This window comes from Propithecus coquereli, unplaced genomic scaffold (assembly GCF_000956105.1).
Source record: "Propithecus coquereli isolate 6110/MARCELLA unplaced genomic scaffold, Pcoq_1.0 Scaffold58, whole genome shotgun sequence".
In the NCBI taxonomy this organism is placed as follows: domain Eukaryota; kingdom Metazoa; phylum Chordata; class Mammalia; order Primates; family Indriidae; genus Propithecus; species Propithecus coquereli.
In genome coordinates this window covers 6,811,860-6,827,748 of record NW_012151729.1, presented here as the reverse complement: position 1 = coordinate 6,827,748, position 15,889 = coordinate 6,811,860, and the positions used below count along the sequence as shown (strand labels likewise).

Below are 15,889 nucleotides of genomic sequence, written 5' to 3'. Positions count from 1 at the left end.
GGACAACTTTTCCTTTCAGAAGAATTCTTGATAATAAATGTGAAAAGAATGAGGGAAATGGAAAATGAAAATCACCATTAGAACACCACAGTAATAACTGTTGTAGGCAAGATCCACTGATGAACGTTAACATTAATGAGCAAATACTTAAAAAGAAACAGGATATTATTTCCATAGCTTCAAAGTACCTCTCCTAAAATATATATTAATCACAAAGGGAAAAATAGAATCTTCACCAGTAGAAAAACCTAGCAGACAACATCTTAACCGAATGATCAAGGTTAACATCACCAATAATAAGACATATCAATATCATATACCCCCTCATATGATGCACTGGGAAGGACACATTACCTTTCAGATATTCTTCCAAAAAATCGGTAACCTCAATCTTATGATGAGAAAGCATCACACAAACTCAAATTGAGGGACAGTCTGTAATTATCTGACCAGTACTCTTTTAAAAAGAGTCAAGTTCCGGCTGGGCGTGGTGGTTCACGCCTGTAATCCTAGCACTCTGGAAGGCCAAGGCAGGAGGATTGCTTGAGCTCAGGAATTCAAGACCAGCCTAAGCAAGAGGGAGACCCCATCTCTACTAAAAACAGAAAAATTAGCTGGGCATGGTGGCGCAAATTTGTAACCCCAGCTACTGGGAAGGCAGAAGCAGGAGAATTGCTTGAGGCCAGGAATTTGAGGTCGCTGTGAGCTATGCTGATGCCACAGCACTCTAACCCAGGTGACAGGGCACTCTAGCCTAGGTGACAGAGCGAGACTCAGTCTCGGGGGGCAAAAAAAGGCATCAAGTTCATGGAAGACAATGAAAGACAGAGGAGACTTAGTAGACATAACGACTAAATGCAACGTGGGATCCTGGATTGGACCTTAGAACAGAAAAGAACATTAGTGAAAAATCTGATGAAATTCAAAAGAAGTCTGTAATTTAGTTAATAGTGTTATACTACAGTTGATTTCTTATTTTTGATGACTATATCATAGTTATATAAAATGTAAAATTAGGGGAACTAGGTGAAGATTATAAGGAAATTAACTTCTCTATACTATCTTGCAATTCTTCTGTAAATCTAAAATTATTTCAAAACAAAGAAAGAAGAGGGAAAGGCAATGAGAAAGTGAGGAAGATAATTTTTGCATCGATACTTTTTAAAAATTACAAAGTACACTTTATGTGCAAGGCACTGTGCTAGTATTGGGAATTACATATCAGAAAAATATAAAATTTCAATCAACATAAATATCAACAATCACCAAACCTTTTTTCCTTTAGCTTTATCCTTAATTATTATATCTTCTGTTTTAACATTGATTTCTTCCTCTTCCTCTTCTTCATCTGGAAAATCAGGGGGGCAACCATACAGCTCTATTTCTCTTTTCAACTTATCAGCACAAGCCTATAATACAACATTAGAGATAGTGAAGTTCAAAATTCAAGGTAGACACAACTTAAGTTTTTTGTTTTTATGGCCAACTAAAATTGACTCTTTCTAAAAATTTTTGCAATATATCTATACATACTTGATTATAGAAAACAAATGGTACAAATCATATATCTCAAAATTCACTAATTTATAAATTAGTGTTTTACCTCATTTAATCAGCAAGCATTTATTCAACACCCAGAATACTCAACGTAATATACTATATGCTAGTCATTAGAAGTATCAAGATATATAAAACATGTTATCACTTTGAATAACATTAATAACAATGTTTATCAATCTAAAGATTACTGTCAAACATACTCTATTAGTTACCATAACAAGCCTACTAGGTATACAGGACAGGGATTAAGATAGAAAACAAATGCTGAGATATGAAGTGATTTATCCTAGGTTACAAAGAACCTGGACTTTCTATCCCAGCTCTTATCAATTATACAACAATGAGTCCACCGTCAAAAATAAAGATGACACCAAGTAGACAGTGTTAAAGTTTTAAGAAAAATACAAACATAGAATTGAAAATCTTTTAAAAAGAGGGAGCTTTTCTATACAGAAGCATTTCAGTTAATAAATGAGGGAAGAATGATACTACCAGAAAGTCATCTTTTTGTGATCACTAATACAATTAAAACAGGCAAGAATCACCAAAGGATGCTAAAACCACTGGCTTATTGAGAAACAGATATTCACAGGCTCTCAAAGTATTATGCCATAGATTACTTTTTAATTCCAAAGGGAAAAAGTCACCAGTAGGATGAAGAAATCTGGCAGAGATTAACATAAATCACCAAAATGACATTATCCACTTTTTGATGTGATACAATGGGAAGTTTGCACTTCATCAATGAAGTATTCTTGTCAAAATATTTAGCCCAAATCAAATCATGAAGAAATGACCAGAAAACTCAGATTATGGGATATTCTACAAAATAACTAGCTTAGACTCTTCAAAAATATCAATACCATCATGACAAACAACTAAAAGATACTGAAGAGAACTGATAACTAAATATAATGTGCGATCCACAAAATAAAAAGTAAAAAACGACCAGAAAGGACATTTTGGGACTAGAGAAATTTGACTAGATTAGATAAAGATGATAATATTACATCAATGCTGAATTTCTTGGAGGGGATAATGGGATTTCAACGATGGAGAAGAATGCCCTTGTTCTCAGGAGATACATGCTGAACTATTAAGGGGTGACATGTCATGATATCTGCAACTTACTTTCAAGAAGTTCGTAGGAGAAAAGCATGCACGTGTGCATGTATGTGTGGGGAGAACTGAAGCAAACATGGTGAATGTTAATTCTTGGTAACTACAGGTGGAGGGTATATGGGTGTTCAGTATAAGATCCTTTCACCTTTTCTGTAGGATTGACATTTTTCAAAATAAAAAAAAAGGTTGGAGAATAAAAAGAAATGGGAGTTAAATTTCCTAATCCTACATTTCCCTACATTTAGGGAATCCTTTCAACTCTAGTTTTTTGGCCTATTCTTCATTGAGAATTATTTGTAACATAAATTTATGAAAAAATGAAGAGTTTTGCAAAAATGACCAAAATATGACACACTATTTATTTTATGCCAACACCCTATACATGTCACAAATGCACAAACTGCTGTGCATTTTACTTGTTAGTAAAATACAATTAGTTATTACCTAATTCTAAAATAGACATGAATATATAAGGTAAAAATTACTTAATAATCACTTAGACCATAATGCATACCCTTTATTTAAGCACTTCTTCAAATGTTTTTTTTTAATTAATTTTCACTATAATAAATTCAACTCATTTCACAAACTTTAATATAACATAGCAGTGTTTGAAAATCCTATTTTAAGCTCTTAAATTGGATATTACTATTTGCTCTAAGGTAAAAGAGCAGAAACCAATCCTATAAGCAATTTTACCTTAATAGGCATTCCAGTACAGTGCAAGCCAAAGGGAAACAGACAACTTTTTCCTTTCAATCGCTGGTACCCTACTGCAAACTACAGAAAGAAAATTAAATTTAAATCACAAATTTAAATGCCAGACAAATACAAAATGCTGACTTTTCACAAAAAGCATTAGTTTTTCTCTTCACATTTCCTTTAGAATACCAGTTAGATTTCAGTCATTACAAAATTCTAGTGCACTGTCCTTTCTTTCTCCTCTTTTCACCAACCTGGGAATTACTTTTGAACATACATACAAGCACAGGCCCCTGCACACATACACATACGGCATACGAAAATTAAATATACAGATCAAATTACTTAAATATAAAAATTATGCTTTAGAGTAAAGAATTCTATGTTCCCTTAACAAGAAATAAATTCTATACAATTTTTTTCAGAACAATATTTATTAAAGATCCTCCATCCCATCACAGTAAACATAGAAGGTTTACCTCACATTTGGATAAAGAAAATGTGTGTCCCAAATGAAGGCGCCCATTCATATATGGAAAAGGGAAGGTTACAAAGTACTTGCCCTTGCTGTAAAACAATGATGTCAGAAAGAAAATACAGAAGAGAAAATGTTAAATTCCTTTTACAACAATAGTGGAGCAGAGAATGCTTGATATAAATAACTTGTTTAAATTTTAGTTATTTAAAAGACATTTAAAAGCAAATTTATAAATCCAAAAATTAAAAGCTCTCTAAAACTAAAACTTACTTTTGATTCAGAAAGAATAAGACATTTATAGGTGACTGTTAAGAAATAAATATCCTTGTAGCAAATACTAGAGGTTTAACTTAAGCTAAAATACTTGAGTAAGCCGGGATGCCTGTAATCCCAGCACTCAGGGAGGCCAAGGAGGGAGTATCACTCGAGGTCAGGAGTTCGAGACCAGCCTCAGCAAGAGCAAGACACCATCTGTACTAGCAATAGAAAGAAATTAGCTGGGCAACTAAAATAGAATAAAAAAAAAAAAAAATCAGCCAGGCATGGTGGCACATGCCTGTAGTCCCAGCTACTCGGGAGGCTGAGGCAGAAGGATTGCTTGAGCCCAGGAACTTGAGGTTGCTGTGAGCTAGGCTGATGCCCGGACTCTGTCTCAAAAAAAAAAAAATTCCTCTAAAAAGAAAAGAAAAAAAAGAAAAAGAAAAGAAAATACTTGAGTAAAGATAAAATACTAAAAAATACTCTTTCATATTCTTAGGAATCCAGACTAATTTAATGTTTTACTGATTAAATGAGGTTTTCACTAGATATACACATAGCAATTCAAAGTCCCTCAGGTGAAAGAAAACATCCTCAATATTATGTAGTATGCGGTAGATTCACTTAAAAAGCACCTTTTTAAAGATGTTTATTCTTTTTTCTTATGACGTGTAGCTAACATATGTTATGAAGTATAATAAAAAGAACACTTGTAAACACATCATCTGACTTGTGAATCCACTGAAACTACCTTTGTGTTCCTCCCCAGTCTCCTACCAGAGATAACCAATATTCTGAAATTCACTTTTCCCATTCCCTTCATTTTGCTGTTATTTTTGAGACAGGGTCTTGTTCTGTTGCCCAGAGTGCAGTGGCATTATCATAGCTTACTACAACCTCAAACTCCTGGGCTCAAGTGAGTCTCCTACCTCAACCATCTGAGTAGCTGAGACTACAGGTGCTTGCCACAATACCTGGCTAATTTTTCTATTTTTGGAGAGACAGTGTCTCATTCATTGCTCAGGTTGGTCTCAAATACCTGGCCTCAAGCAATCCTCCCACCTCACCCTCCCAAATTACTAGGATTACGGGTGTGAGCCATCACGTCCAGTCTATTCCCTTATTTTTGAATAGTTTGCATGTCTGTGCCCTTAAGTAATTTATTATTTAGTTTCCCTCACTTGTGAGCTTTATACCAAAAATGGCATATTTCTTATAGACTTCTGCAATTTACTTTCTTCACTTAGCTTTATATTACTAGGTTTCTTCAGTGTTGCTGCATTTACCAATAGTCCATTCTCTTCCACTGAACAAAGAAGTCTTTTCACCTCACTTTCAATTTTTTTTGTTTTGTTTTTGGTTGTTTGAGAGAGGGTCTCACTCTTTCACCCAAGCTACAGTGCAGTGGCGTGATCACAGATCACTGCAGCCTCAAACTCTTGAGCCCAAGCAATCCTCCCACCCCAGACTTCCAAGTAGCTGGGATTACAGGCACAAGCCACCACACCTGGCTCTCGATTATTTTAAATTACCTTAAGGTTGACCAAAATTCGAGAACCAAATAGAAGCTACAAATTATAGTTTAAAGTATAACACTAGAGACTTTGTATTACATCAATTTCTTCTTCTCTTTTAAAAAAGAAAAAAAAATCCATCAGAGTATAGCTTAGTAGCAAGAAGGATAGACTTTGGAAGCAGAAAGTCCTAAAAACAAGCCTAGGCTTTGTCAATTCCTGGCAATGTAACCTTGAGCTGGTTACTTAGCCTCTTTGTGCCTCAGTTTCCTCATTTATAAAATAGGAATTTAAAAAATTGTTAACTTTGAAGGGTTATTAAGAGATTAAGTGAGTACGTATGTAAAAAACATGGCATGTTTTTAGCACACAGTAAGTGTTCAATGTTAGCTTACTATAAATGTTATTGTTATCACTGTATTTTCTTAATTCAAAACAGCACATTTTCCTACATTTAAACATATCTGAAGCTAGGATACATCTTATGCATATATTTATTGTGGCACTGTTTTGGGGGCAGTTATTTCATTTTTGTTTTTCCCCAATATCATAACATTACCTATGGTTTGTCTTAAAATCAATGATATCATAGCATCAATGCAATATAGTATTTATGAAATAAGATCTTCATATATACAAATGCTTTAAAAATTCATATTTTCTGTCTTTGAAGGTAACAATCACAATGACTCTAATTGTATAATTTCCTTTTATCTGTCAGCAAAGACAAAACTTCAAAACATCCTCCCTTGTCTAAATATTAAAAATACTAGTGAAAAATACAGAAAAAAAATCTTTAAGAATTCCATAGGAAAAAAGATCCAACAAAAAAATTAGGCAGCCATGGTGGTGCACACATGTAGTCCTAGCTACTCAGAAGGTTAGCCAGGAGGATCTCTTGAACCCAGAAGTTGGAAGTTGCAATAAGCTGTGATTGCACCACTGTACTCCAGCCTAGGAAACACAGCAAGATCCCACCTCAAAAAAATAAAATTAAAAATTTAGGACAGGTGCAGTGGCTAATGTCTGTAATCGCAGCACTTTGGGAAGCTGAGGCAGGAGGATTGCTTGAGGCCAGTTCAAGACCAGCCTGGACAACATAGCGAGACCTCATCTCTACAAAAAACGTAAATATTTAGCCAGGCATGGTAGCACATGCCTGCAGTTCCAGCTACTTGGGAGGCTGAGGCGGGAGAATCACTTGAGCCCAGGACTTTGAGGCTACAGTAAGCTATGTTCTCACCACTGCACTACAGCCTGGGCAATAGAGCAAGACCCTGTTTCAAAAACAGAAAAGATCCTAATTTGAATGCAGAAAGTGGAAGTCACCTCATTCAGCCTGTTTCAGATATCATAAATACAATCTGCCTTATGTGTTCCACTGAGCAGTTTTTGTGCTATAAAGCCAATGGTTTCAGAAATGCAACGTGCAGAGCTTCACAAACTATTACTCACCTAGTCTGCTTTTCCAAATTAGATGCATCGACTTCAAACACTTTCTCAGTATCCCATTTCTGTTGGATTTCTTTCTCAATTTTCTTCAAAAAGTCCACTTTAGCTGTTCCTTTTCTTTCCTATTGGACACAAAAGATATAGAATAATCCACTCTACACTTCAGCAGGCTTGCTTTAAAAAAGAATTGGGTTCACACAGAACTGAGACGCTCACTGATAGATTCTTCCATGGTTATCTTGAAATTTAAATCAGCAAGATTAAAAATTAGGGTTATCATAACCCATCTACTTCAAACGTCAAAGTAATGGTTAAAAAATTACTTAAATACACAAAAAGCTTGGAAATACATTTTTAAAATTAGAGACTACCATGTAACACTGTCATCAAATGTTCCCATTTAGTTAAAATATATGAATACTTCGAAAAGTATAGGATGGAGCAGTGCCTACTAGTCAAGCTACAATCATGTCCACCAAAGGAGAACACTGAGGACCAATGGGTGGAGGTTAAGGGAGGATTAGTCATCTATATGTGTTTTTTCAAGGACATTGATAAAGAACTTCTCTCCAAAATGGTTAACAGATTAATGTGAAACTAAAACGACACAGAAAATGACAAGCAAGTCTCTAGTATATTGGACCTACCTGGCGACATTCCCATCACCCCTTAAGCCACCCTTGGATGAAAGTGGAAGAAAAGAGCATGCAAGATCACTATACCTCTGGAAAAGAAGGGTTAGAGTTGAATTCTCAGTTTGTTACTTTATGTGAAAAAGAATTAACTCCTAATAGCAGTGGAACACAGCACTTATACAACAGGCAGGAGTGAAAGCTTAGGATACCAACGGACCAGACACAAACAAAGCTAATTCTGCTTTGACAAATTAATATTAGTTTCTATGATTTTATTTTCTGGTATAAAGTTATTTGAATTGCAATTAGATTTTCTTTCCCTTCTTGCATGCTAATCTTTCCAGATTCTGTAGCATTTTCAAATGAGAAAATACCTGAGTTCCACTCATATTTCTTCAACCTACTAGACAAGTATCCACACCATCTTGTACCTAACCTTTGGATCTCAGTCTCCTTTAATCACACCTTCCCTGTACCCATCCAACAATTTTAAAAGTGCTTTCTATTCGCATCACAGATATACTGCATTCTTAGCTATTTTTTTAGTAAGGTGTTCAAAGATACTAGCTATTTTTTAAATGGTTACACAAATTTGAAGAATTATACCAAGAGGAATTCTATGCAATCAAAAAAAAAACAAAACAAAACAAACTCATCACTATTTCTCCAATAACTGTCTTAAATCAACCTACACATTAAGAAATATAATAGTATTGAAATTAGCTAAGATTCAGTACAAATCAACCATAAATCTGTCAACTTTTTGACTATTTTTACTTTTCTGTATTTTAAATCAAAAAATGGTTTACTATTCCTTTTTATTTTTTAGGCAAGTATAAGATAGAAGAGAAGGGAAAGCAAAGAAAAATGAAGTGCCATCTTACAAGGAGGAGTTAAAATGATGGATTAAGGAAGAACCTCGTCACAAAACAGAGGGGAAATGAGAAAGAACTCTGTAATATGAAAAAGTCATGGACATAAGTTATTTTAAGAACCAAAGAAAATAAAAGTAACAAATCAGTTTTTGTTTCTATAAATCCTGACCAGATCATAATTTCTGTGGGTGGAAATCATATTAAAACACAAATCTCCTTAGTCTCTTCCGACTCTCCAACCCTGTGCCAGTCTATCTCTCCTCTTGCTAAAGGTGGACCGGAAACTTCAACATCTCAACTTCTGGGACAGCCTCCATGGCCAGGTCCCAGGATTGTGGGACTGGGACATAGGGAACAAGTCCTTTTTGGCCTTCACCACAGCACACCTTCCCGTAGCGGAGCAGAACCTTAACAGATATAAACTCTGAAGAGGTGATCCACTGAAATTACCCCTGGGAAAAAAGCCAACGCTGATGAACACAGTCCAGGTTTTGAGCCCAATTTGTAGATGTGGGCAAACCCCAACACTGTGTGTCCCCCTGGAAAGATAGAGGTCCCCGACCCTAGTAAGAGAGAGGCTCTGACAAGCACACGCCCATCACCTCCGAATGAGGATGATGCCAATGGCTCAGAGGCCACAGGGGTAGAATCACGGCCCCTTTCCTCCAGCAAGCAGTCTCCCCCTTGGAAGAGGTTTGCCTCTTCCCCCAGCAACTGGGAGATGTGATGCCCTTCCTCTTTGACCTTAACCCCAAGATGGAAGAGTCAGCCCAAGCCCTGCTAAAGTCACCCTCAGCAAAACAAACAAACAAACAAACAAAACCCCACAAATTTGATCAAGTCAATCCCCTTTCAGAGGCTCCCTACTGCTCTCAGGATAATCAAGTCCATACTCTTAAACCTGCCATTCAAGGCCCTTCTGGTCTCATCTCTGCCAGGCCATTCCTTTCTTCCCTCCCTTCCATTCCTCTACCACCATTCTAGGCCTATTACCACCTGCATTTTCCCAAATGTGCCAAGCTCTCTCTCTCACCTTTGGGCCTTCATTCAAGCTATTCACTCTGCCCTTATACCCCACTAATCTCTTTGCCCAGCTATCTCATCTTCAGGTCTCAGATAGTCACCCCCCTTGACTCTCCAAGAATTCATGAGATGCCCCTCTTAGTATGTTCCTACATACCAATATTTTCCCTATGATGGTACTAATCACACAGTGATGTCAGTATCTGTTTCCCCCACCAGACTATAAGTTTGTTCATGGTGGGGACTCTGTTTTGTTTTTCATTATATCCTCAATGTCTACCTTATAGTAGGCCCTCAATAAATATCTGTTGAATATTTAAACATTTTAATAAAGAAGTGAATAACACTTTGCCAGCTTTTGCATATTGTGGCCATAAAGAAGTAACATGAACTAGGAACTGGGCTGTGTATTTGAATCAAGGTGGTAAGAAATCTGGACTCTTAAGTTTACATTACAAAAAAGTGTGGTTGCATAATGTTATTTCCTTTTCCAAGAACGAATAAGCCCTTGCATCTGTTCATTTCTTTCCATTTCTGCTACCAACCACCTTCATTTAGGCTATAACTCATTTGCCCCCTCTTACTGCAAAACCTCTCTTTAATAGGTAACCCTGCCTCCTATCTCTCTATTCCAGTATACGCTAAACCCTGTTTCCAATTCTAATATGTAAGGACTACCATTTTAAAATAACTATGGCAGCAACAGCATATACAACCTCCCCTTTTTAACTGAGTAATAGAAGCCAAACTTATGTAGGGTAGTGCAGCAAATACAGTTAAGCACATTCTTCTCCATCTCCAGATGTATTCACAATTAGACTGTAGGTATGTGATTGGGTTCTGCCAAAGTGGTTTTGGGCAGAACAAAGTTAAGTCACTTCCACCTAGCCCTTAAAACATCCTGTACAACTCCTAATGGCTGATTTATGCAATAGTTACAGTAGGCACAGTGCTTAGGGCCCACAGTACTGTTAGGGGCTTCATGAAAATGTCTTGTCTTTTTTAAAATCAAAAGAAAAAAATGAAGTTGGAGGCCAAAGAAAAAAATTTAACATATAGTCTGTCTTTATATCAATGAGTTGTAAAATATAATTTTTAATATTTTTACAGAGGAAAGGGCCACAAAGGCAAAAGTATCTAGGGCCTCATGAAACTTAGGTGTACCTCCTACCCTACAGTCGTGGGTCATATGATATTCCATTGTATCATTACTAAATTCCTCTTTACTTAAACTTACTTGAGTTGACTTCCATTGCATGCAACCAAATGATCCCTAAGACATTTACCCAGTAGGGTTGCAAACTCCCCACAGGCAGGAACTTTTAGATGTTTTACAGTCACCTCAGCACCAAATACAATGCCACTGGCACAGAAGTTCCATGACAAATTATTTTTTGCTTAAAAATGACATTACCCACTTTTAAAAAGAACATGAAAGCAAGTCTTCACAACTTACTTAGAACTATGTGTTTCTTTTCATCATACTGAGCATGCTAACCACAAAAGTTCTTTTTTAAGTTTTCTGCTTCTCAGAAAAACTAGTTCCTCAAAACCTCAAAGGTTGACTGTAATGAAATCTGATACTGGCCCCACCACCAACTTGTTGCATAACCTTGAGCAAGTCACTTGATCAATCTGAGCCTCAACTTTTTCATTGGTAACAAAAGATCATTTATTATTTCTTTCTTTTTCTTTTTTTTTTTTTTTTGAGATAGAGTCTCACTCTATCACCCTGGCTAGAGTGCACTGGCATCATAATAGCTCACTGCGACCTCAAACTCCTGGGCTCAAGCAATCCTCCTTCCTCAGTTTCTTGAGTAGCTGGGACTATAGGTATGTGCCACCATGCCCGGTTAATTTTTCTATTTTTTGTAGAGACCGGGTCTTGCTTAGGCTGGTCTTGAATTCCTGAGCTCAAGCAATCCTCCCACCTCAGCCTCCCAGAGTGCTATGATTACAGATGTGAGCCACTGTGCCCAGCCTATTTATTATTTCTTTTAGAAAGAAAAAAAAGGTTATTTAACTAGAGTTCCTAAACTTTGGCACTGCTGACATGTTGGGCCAAATATTTATCCTGGGCACTGTGGGATGCTCAGAAGCATCCCTGGCTTCTACCCACGAAATGCTAGCAGCACTCCCCCAGTTATGACAATCGAAAGTGTTCCCAGACATTGCCAAATATCCCCTGGGGGCAAAATCACCCTCGGTATAGAGCCACTGAACTAGATAACAAACCTTTTCATATATTCATAGCATTGTGCAGTTCTTAAAGCACTTTTATAAACATTAACTTATTCACTTGTAACAACAACCCTAAGAAGTGAGCAGAGAAGCAATTACCATTTAAAGGAAATCAATCTGAAGTTCAGAGATCAAGCCAGCAAATCATGGAGCTGGACAAACACCTTCATCTTCTGACTCCTATTTTTCCTTTCTTTTGCTATTTTGCCCATATCCTGGCTCAACCACTTACTAGCTACAGAATCCTAGATAGGTTCTGCCCAGGTTTTCAGTCTCTCTCAATTGCCCCAATCTATTTTCTGCACTCAAGAGTTTTTTGTAAGCTGCCAGATGCTATATAAATACAACTTATATTGCTTTTTACTTAAGGATACTTGACCTTGTAGAATCAGATTCCGCCAGTGTACAATGGAGATAATAATTCCTGCCTTACACTCTCTTTCCTTGAGATTTTTAGTTCTTCGTTCATGGTCACTCTCCCCACTACCTCTCTCATCATTTTGGCAAATTCAACAGCCACACAGATCATTTCAAAAGATTTTAATGTAATACACAGATGACCCTTCAAGAATTCCAACTCTAATAATTCTTCAATCGTATTGGGGCCTAATGATCCTGAGTGCTTATCCCGGCTGCTAATCCTCAGCCCTCCACTCCACCTTGTCCCATGTCTATACTCCCCTACCTTAAGTCCATCAGTATAATCACTCCTGGCTCCTGACCTGCTCTTACTTCATCATTCTTACCTGGAAAAACTTCAGCCTTCTATCCACTCTGTCTGCTGTTTCATCTAGGCAGCTCAAAGTGGTAGGAAAAAAAACACTACACCATCCTAACTGGTCTCAATTTAAATTCATGACCACTAACCTCAAGTGACAGCAAAAAATACTACCAATTTCTGAAATTCACTTAGTCAGTCCTTCTCCTAGACCAGTCTTCCTTAAACTTTAATGTGCATACTGCCCAATACAGTAGCTACTAGCCACATATGGCTATTTAATTTTCAGTTAATTAAAGTTACATTAAAAACTCAGCCCTTCAGTTGCACTAGCCCACATTTCAAATGTTCAATAGCCATGTGTGGCTAGTGGCTGCTAAAGTAGTACCAACACAGAACATTTCCATCACCACTGAAAGTCCTATTGACAGGACTGTCCTAGACAATTGTTTCACACCTTCTCCTCTCTCCTCTCTCCTTAAGCCTCCAACACCTTCCCTCCAATCCTTACTCTTAGCTGACAACCCTGCTTCCTATTTCACTGAGAAAACAGGAGTGAACAGAAAACTTCTACAAGCTCCCTCATCACACCTGTACCCATATACTCTGCCTTCTTCCCTGTCACTTCAGATGAGTGTGGTCCTGTTTAACTCCTCTACTGACGCAATGGATGCCATCCACTCTGTCGTATTCAAGAACATCACTCCAGCAATTGTCCCTCTCTTTTCTGCATCAATCTTCCCTTTCTACAGAATAACTCCTATGAGCACACAAGCACTGTGTAATTTCTCCCATTTTTTAAAGCCCTCTTTTGATCTTTATCTACTACCTCACTCTTCTGCTCTCCTTCATAGCAGAATTCCTCAAAAGTTGTCCATACTCATTATCTCCGATCTCTCTCTGCCCATTCTTTATTGAAATCACTCTTCAATCAGGCTTTTGCCCATCATGCCTCAGAAACAGTGTAAATGACCTCCATGTTCCTAAACCCAATAGTCAATTCTCAGTCTTCATTCATTACTTTGATCAACTAATAGCTCTTGACACTCTCTTCCTTGAAACACTTCCTTTATCTGGTTTCCAGGACACCACATTCTCCTAAGGGCCTTCCTCTCTCACTGGTACTTCCTACTCAGTTGCCTTTGCTGGATACTCTTCATCACATTTTCTGGCTCTCCTGTATACTCTATATATACCTAATACTTACCTTAGTAACCTCACCCAGCCCCATGGCTTTAAATACTATCAATATTCCCCTCTAGACCCAAACTCTCCTCTGATCTCCAAATTCACAGAGATCCACCTGAAATGTTTAACAGGCATTTCAAACTTAACATGTACAAATAAAGAACCTCTGATCCCACATCTGCCCCAACCAAATCCTGCTCCTCCCACAGCTTTCCAAATCGTCAACATCCAATCCATCAGCAAATCCTGTTGGCTGTACCTTCAGAATATATCCAGAATCCAACCACTTGTCATCACCTCCATTACTTCTACCATGTCCCGAGCCCCCCATCCTCTCTCAGCTGATTACTCAGAACTCTTACTGATCTGTCTGCTTTAATTACCGTCCCCCGCAACACAGCAGCAGCCAGAGTCATAATTTTTAAATAATCAGGTCTGCGTCCTGTCACTTATCTATGCAAAACATTCCAATGGCTTCCAGAGTTAATATCAAAGTTCTTGCAGCAACCTACAAGGCCTTACAAAACCCACCCGCTGACCACCACCAACGTCCCTCCCCTCAGTACACACACACACATCTCCCTTGGATCACGGTCCTTTAGCCATACAACCCTCCTTGCTTTTCATTCACACTGTTCCTTCTGCCTGGAAATCTCTTCCTGCATATAGTTGCACGGCTTGCTCCCATACTTCCTTTGTGCCACCTTCTTAGCAAAGCCTTGCTTGACCACCCTTTTCAAAATTGCAACTGTACTCCCACCCACCCCCACTCCCTAGCCGCACTTCCTGCTCCATTTTTTTCCCATAGCACTTATCAGCACCTGACATAATATTTTGCCGTATATTTTAGTATGTAGCACACACGCATACGTAAAACCCACGAAGAGATTTTTGTGTTTTACGGAGAGGTGCTCTACTATTTGCTGAAAGGAGGAATCCATGTTACATACTCCTCTCTCCCCACGTCGGTTTTAGAATCTTCAGTAAAATAATAAAAATGACATTCAAATAGTCTATAAAGTTAAAGACATCAGTTCCTGGGTCATCAGCTAGCATGAAAAAGCAAATTCTCGATGACAGCCACGCCTTAAATGTGTGGGGGGTTTGGGGGAGCCCTCTTCCTTAGAAAAGGATTTTTCCCTTCAGGACAGCGATTAGAAGCACATGCAGAGCCCCCAAAGCGAGCCAGCCCGGATCCAGGGCCCAGCCCAGCGGACTCTCTTCCCGCCCAAACTCACCGCCATGGCGCCGCCCAGCAGACTCTACAAATCCACGACAGTGACTCCGACGACCCCCTCAAAGGAGTGGTTACAACCTTTCCCCTCCCTCTTGAGGAAGCCGGCCTCCCACGACACTAAAGCACACGCTTCACACCTGCTGAGGCAATCTCCCGGCTCACAACTAACTACAGCCGGGCACGTCTCTTGGCCCGCCGGGAATTGTAGTTTCTAGTCCACCAGAGCCGGCGCCCAGCAGGCGCCTATTAACTACAGTTCCCAGAGGGCAACGGGACACCGGAAGTCTACTCGATAGGCCCACTGAGAGGTGACCCCGGCATGCTGAACTACAAAGCCCATGATGCAGTTCAGGGTCGCAGAATGCCGTAAGTGCGTCCTGGTTAGCGTGGAGTTCCCTGACCTTCAACCTTTTCACCCTGTGGAGCTGGCGGGTTTTCGGGATGCCAGGATACGAAGTTAATGGCCGTTTGATGACTGAGGTGCTGATTATGGCTTGCCCCTACACACAGATATTTATTATTGTCGGTGGCATTCAACAGCCCAGCATTTAGACATTTTATAACGATTTATTAACAATCTCCATTTTTAAGGGAAGAATTGAAAATCTTATACCTGGTCCCGGTACCAGGCTCAGACCATTTAGACTGCGCTACCCATCCAAGGCTAAAGTGTCCGACGTGGTGGTCACTAACCATATATCACAATTTAAATTTTAATTAATTAAAATTAAATAAGTTCATTTCTTCAGTCGCGTCAGCTACATTTCAAGTGCGCAATAGTGCATGTGGGAGTGGCTAACGTATTGGATGGTGCACATAGAGAACATTTCCATCATCGCAGAATTTGCTGAACAGCGCTCTTCCAAGGCTTTTACTTTCTGAACTA

General features: G+C 38.5%; 1 protein-coding gene across 1 annotated transcript in view; it reads right to left on the bottom strand.

Moving 5' to 3' along the window:
- The window catches only part of LARS (leucyl-tRNA synthetase), a 78,364-nt gene extending 63,112 nt beyond the window's left edge, over positions 1-15,252 (bottom strand). Inside the window, exons 1-5 of the mRNA XM_012658244.1 lie at positions 15,005-15,252; positions 7,090-7,208; positions 3,864-3,951; positions 3,382-3,462; positions 1,272-1,409 (exon numbers count right to left, since the gene is read on the bottom strand). Of these exons, the coding sequence (XP_012513698.1) occupies positions 1,272-1,409; positions 3,382-3,462; positions 3,864-3,951; positions 7,090-7,208; positions 15,005-15,010 (432 nt within the window). The 5' untranslated portion in view covers positions 15,011-15,252. The remainder of the gene's footprint in view (positions 1-1,271; positions 1,410-3,381; positions 3,463-3,863; positions 3,952-7,089; positions 7,209-15,004) is intronic.
- Between the last annotated feature and the right edge of the window lie 637 nt (positions 15,253-15,889).